This window comes from Myotis brandtii, unplaced genomic scaffold (genome assembly GCF_000412655.1).
Source record: "Myotis brandtii unplaced genomic scaffold, ASM41265v1 scaffold137, whole genome shotgun sequence".
In the NCBI taxonomy this organism is placed as follows: domain Eukaryota; kingdom Metazoa; phylum Chordata; class Mammalia; order Chiroptera; family Vespertilionidae; genus Myotis; species Myotis brandtii.
Genome location: NW_005354874.1, coordinates 5246854 through 5251112, shown reverse-complemented (window position 1 = coordinate 5251112; position 4259 = coordinate 5246854). Strand labels below are relative to the sequence as shown.

The 4259-nt window shown below is 37.3% G+C and overlaps 1 protein-coding gene across 1 annotated transcript in view; it reads right to left on the bottom strand.

Moving 5' to 3' along the window:
- The window catches only part of DSTN (destrin (actin depolymerizing factor)), a 9585-nt gene extending 5642 nt beyond the window's left edge, over window positions 1-3943 (bottom strand). The window contains exon 1 of the mRNA XM_005860585.2: window positions 3636-3943. Coding sequence (XP_005860647.1) covers window positions 3636-3895 — 260 coding nt within the window. The 5' untranslated portion in view covers window positions 3896-3943. The remainder of the gene's footprint in view (window positions 1-3635) is intronic.
- Window positions 3944-4259: the final 316 nt, after the last annotated feature.

The following is a 4259-nucleotide window of genomic DNA, read 5'->3' as shown; positions in this document are numbered from 1 at the left end:
TTATTTATTTATTTATTTATTTATTTATTTATTTTTACCCTGGGTTTTTATATATTAGGATATTTAACCCCTTCTGGTTAGAAAAAAGTTTTAAAGTACAGAGAATAATCTGTTAATCAAGTATGTGCCAACCCAAATTAAGAAATGCTAGTAATCTTATCATTTTTGCTTCCGATTTCTTTAAAAAGAACATATTATAAAAGTTCCCTTCTTACCCCTTTTATGTCTATTATAATAACAAATTCTGACCACACGACTACTTGTTTTCCATCTTAGTCTAACATAATAAACATGTCAGAAGGATTTCTTTTTTAAGCTTAATTTCTTTTTTAAAGCTTCAGCAATAGCTATGCCTTAATTGTCAATAGTTACTACTATTTTGTATCTACAAGATTTTTTTGTGCTGGCCCCATGTTGAATGAACACTGGAAGCAAAGTATACGCTTCACCACTTTCTTCACCAGCAATACTGAAAAATACCAGAAATAGTAACAACTGACAGAAAAATCCTATCCTATGCAAACTGCTATCTGTGAATGCATCATTCCCCACAACACCACCTACCCTGAGGCCCACCTCCACTCCATACTACCAAGATAGCAAAGGATAAATGGAGTGTTGTTAAATCCTTTAAACACTTAGTCCTTTTCACTGCCATATTTCCAGGATGTGCCACAGTCCTTAACACCATGGGCTAACATGGACCTCACCTAGTCTACTCCCACAGCTCGGAGATTCTATTCTTGGGAACCAGGAAAAGAACAGTCTTTGTATCTCTCAGATGCTTATTCTTCCCAACCCTAAGGTCAAAGGAGGGAGGCAAGTCATAACAATAACCTCAGGTCTGGCAAATGTTTGAACTGCAAAGTTAAGTGGGTACTTTTCTTATGCAAAATAGGTCAGGGACAGGAAAAAATATTCACTGCTCTGATTTTACTCAGACCAGATTTAAAAAACACTAGGTAAGAGCTGTACCCTGGGCCCTTTAAACAGCCTGTTATGGAACATTCCTGATGGTTTCACCTTTTCTTTAAAAAAACAACAGTACAAAATAAAACACTGCACTAACATGGAGTTTCCTTTCCTTCTTTCTACTTTTATTTTCCAAATGCTTTTTCATATAGAGCAGTGGTCAATGCACGTCATAACAAAGAAACAGAATTTCTGGAGGATGAGGCCCAGAAATCAGGATTTTAAAAAGATTCCCAGGTGATTCTAATGTGCAGCCAAGGTTGAGAACCACTGATGTAGAGGATCATTTTCATAGTAAATAAAAAGTACAAAAACCAGGGGCATATGAAGGAAATATAGGGAGAGTGGGGCAAAATTAGGCTTATAATTGTTTGTATGGAAAATAATACAATAATCTATATATATAAAAGCCTAAGCGACCATTATGACTGAATAACCAGTTGACCAGTCGCTATGACGTGCACTGACCACCAGGGGGCAGACACTCAACACAGGAGCTGCCTCCTGGTGGTCAGTGCACTCCCACAGCCAACCTCCCATGGTTGACCAACCTCCCGGAGCCCCTCCCCATGAACGACCAGCCCCCTGATAGGCCTCAATCGCTGGCCAAGCTGAGGGACCCCACCAGTGTATGAATTTGTGCTCTGGGCCTCTAGTTAATAAATAATAATACAAGAATAAACTGTGTTTTGTGTACTCACAACTGTAAACCTATTTTCTCCCCACCTGTATTCACCAATTTAAAAGCTAAAACCTTACTAAATATATTCATAATAAATAAATAAATATTTAAGTCAAAATCTTATTTATTTTTTTAAAAAATAAATTTTTATTGTTCAGATTATTACAGATTTTCCTCCCCCCTCCCCCCGCCCCCAAAATCTTATTTAGCTGCCACTCAGCTGTAAATCCCAGAATGGCAAGGACTTTACCAGTTTTACTCATAGCTGTTTCCCCAGGCCATAACACAATACCTGGAATGTAACAGAAATTAAGTTTAACATGTTAAGCGCCCAGTCTATTTTGTCTTCCGGATGGAAAGTATAGTGCAGGGGTCCTCAAACTTTTTAAACAGGGGGCCAGTTCACTGTCCCTCAGACCGTTGGAGGGCCGGACTATAGTTTTAAAAAAAACTATGAACAAATTCCTATGCACACTGCACATATCTTATTTTGAAGTAAAAAAACAAAACGGGAACAAATACAATATTTGTATTTGCATGTGGCCCGCGGGCCGTAGTTTGAGGACCCCTGGTATAGTGCATCAGTCACCGGTGACTGACAGGGCGCTTGACGTGTTAATGAATGCACTTTCACTCAAATCAGGAATGTGCTCCTTTTGTTTCATTAAATACTGTCTTTATGTATTATGTGTGTATGTATATATGCAGCTGCCAGTCTTGCAGAACAGTAAGTTGCCCTAATACATGCACCCAGACCTCGTATTTATATTCCTCACACATCTTGGTTTAGTCAAGTGCAACAGGCTTGCTGAAATAAAACAGGTGTGATCTAGAGTTACAATCCTTTAAACCAGAGTTCTTTTGACTTCCTAGCCCATCCCAAGGTACTGGTGGCACACAACTGAGAGCTAAGCACCCCCTTGCCTTGCATTGGCTCAGGCCAAAGTATCAAGAGCATCCTCACTCCCCCCAAATCAGAGGCTGTTACCATTCCCCCTTCCCCCTGGAAGCTAAACATAGTCTCATGTAAGAATTCCATATCAAGAAATGTACCATAATACAATTAAATGAGGGATACAGGTGTGAATTTTAACTCACGCTTAATCTCAAATATTAACTTACTTGAAAAAACCAGGATAACTCGTTTATACAGCCTTTCAAGAAAAAGTCATGTAAAATCAATTTATAACACTTTTTTTACTGTTTAGAACAATGCTGTCCAATAGAGCTTTCTATAATGATGGAAATGTTGTATATCTGTGTTACCCAATAATGTGGCCACTAGTCACAAGTGACTACTAAGCATTTGAAATGTAAATAAATTTTACTGCATTTAATTCTTTTATATCTAAATAGCTACAGTGACTAGTGGCTACCCTTATGGACAGTGTGAACTATCACAGTTGGAGGCAATGATAGTACCAACTTCAAAAGTAGCAAATTCCAGGCACAAATAAAGTATAGATGTTTAAAAAAGTAGGAGGCTGGTTCCTGGCATTACAAGTTAGAGAAGGATTTTGGTGAGATAAACTTTCTTCTCAGTATTCTAGGAAGAGTTTTTAGAGAAATTTTAGCTTATAAGGAGTTCAGAGGATGCATAGAAATCTACCCCTCTGCCTCCTTCCACTGCCAAAATAATCGACTATTGAAAGTCACCTTTCAAGTAAACAAAGACTAGTTAAAATTTATTTTTGGTTCCACACACATCAATCTAGCTAAGACCTTTTCTTTTCTTTCTTTTTTTTTAATTTAAATTTTTTATTGTTGACACTATGCAGATATCCTCAATTCCCCCACCCCTTTGCCCATCTTGTAAATAAAAATTTACCAGAAACCTTGTAAATAAAAATTAAACAACAATGACTGCAGACCACTTGACTGAAACCTACTTTGGCTGCAGATACTGGCTCTCCAAATGCTAAACTAACAATGACATTAACTCTGATTTTTACAGAGACTCAATATTTCTATCACTGCTTACCATAAGAAAAACATCAGCTCCTCTTTTCTGGATTCCTTGGTTTCAAAGCTTGCATCATACAAAGCATAGCGACAATCTTTCTCTGGAAGCATTCCCACAAAATGCTTGAAAGGATCAGTTATGGTTACACCAACATCTCCAACCAAGATCTCTTTGCCTTCTTCTACAATGATGCACTTTTTGTCTGCACTGAGACAAAAAATGACAGCCTTCTTTCTTTTCTTGATTTCTTCTGGTGTGGAACACTTCCTAACTTTCATGTCATAAAAAATGCGACATACTTCATCAGCAACTTGCACTCCTGAGGCCTATAATAAGAAAAGGAAATTAGAAAGAGGTTTATAATTTTTATTGTGCCAAATATAAAAACTATATATTTGATTATAGACTGACAGACACTTATTACAATTTTTAAGGCATACTTATCATCCAATAGGGAAACTGGAATACCTGAGCTGCAATCACTAATTTCAGTCACTGAACATTTACAAGATTACATATATAAGCCATTCATCACTATTATGTGGGATTAAGGGATGAGTCATCTATTCAGCCCCTCATACCTTAAAACCTGAAAAAAGGTACTTCTGAGGTGCTGGATTATTTTTATCTTGTAGAGGTGGC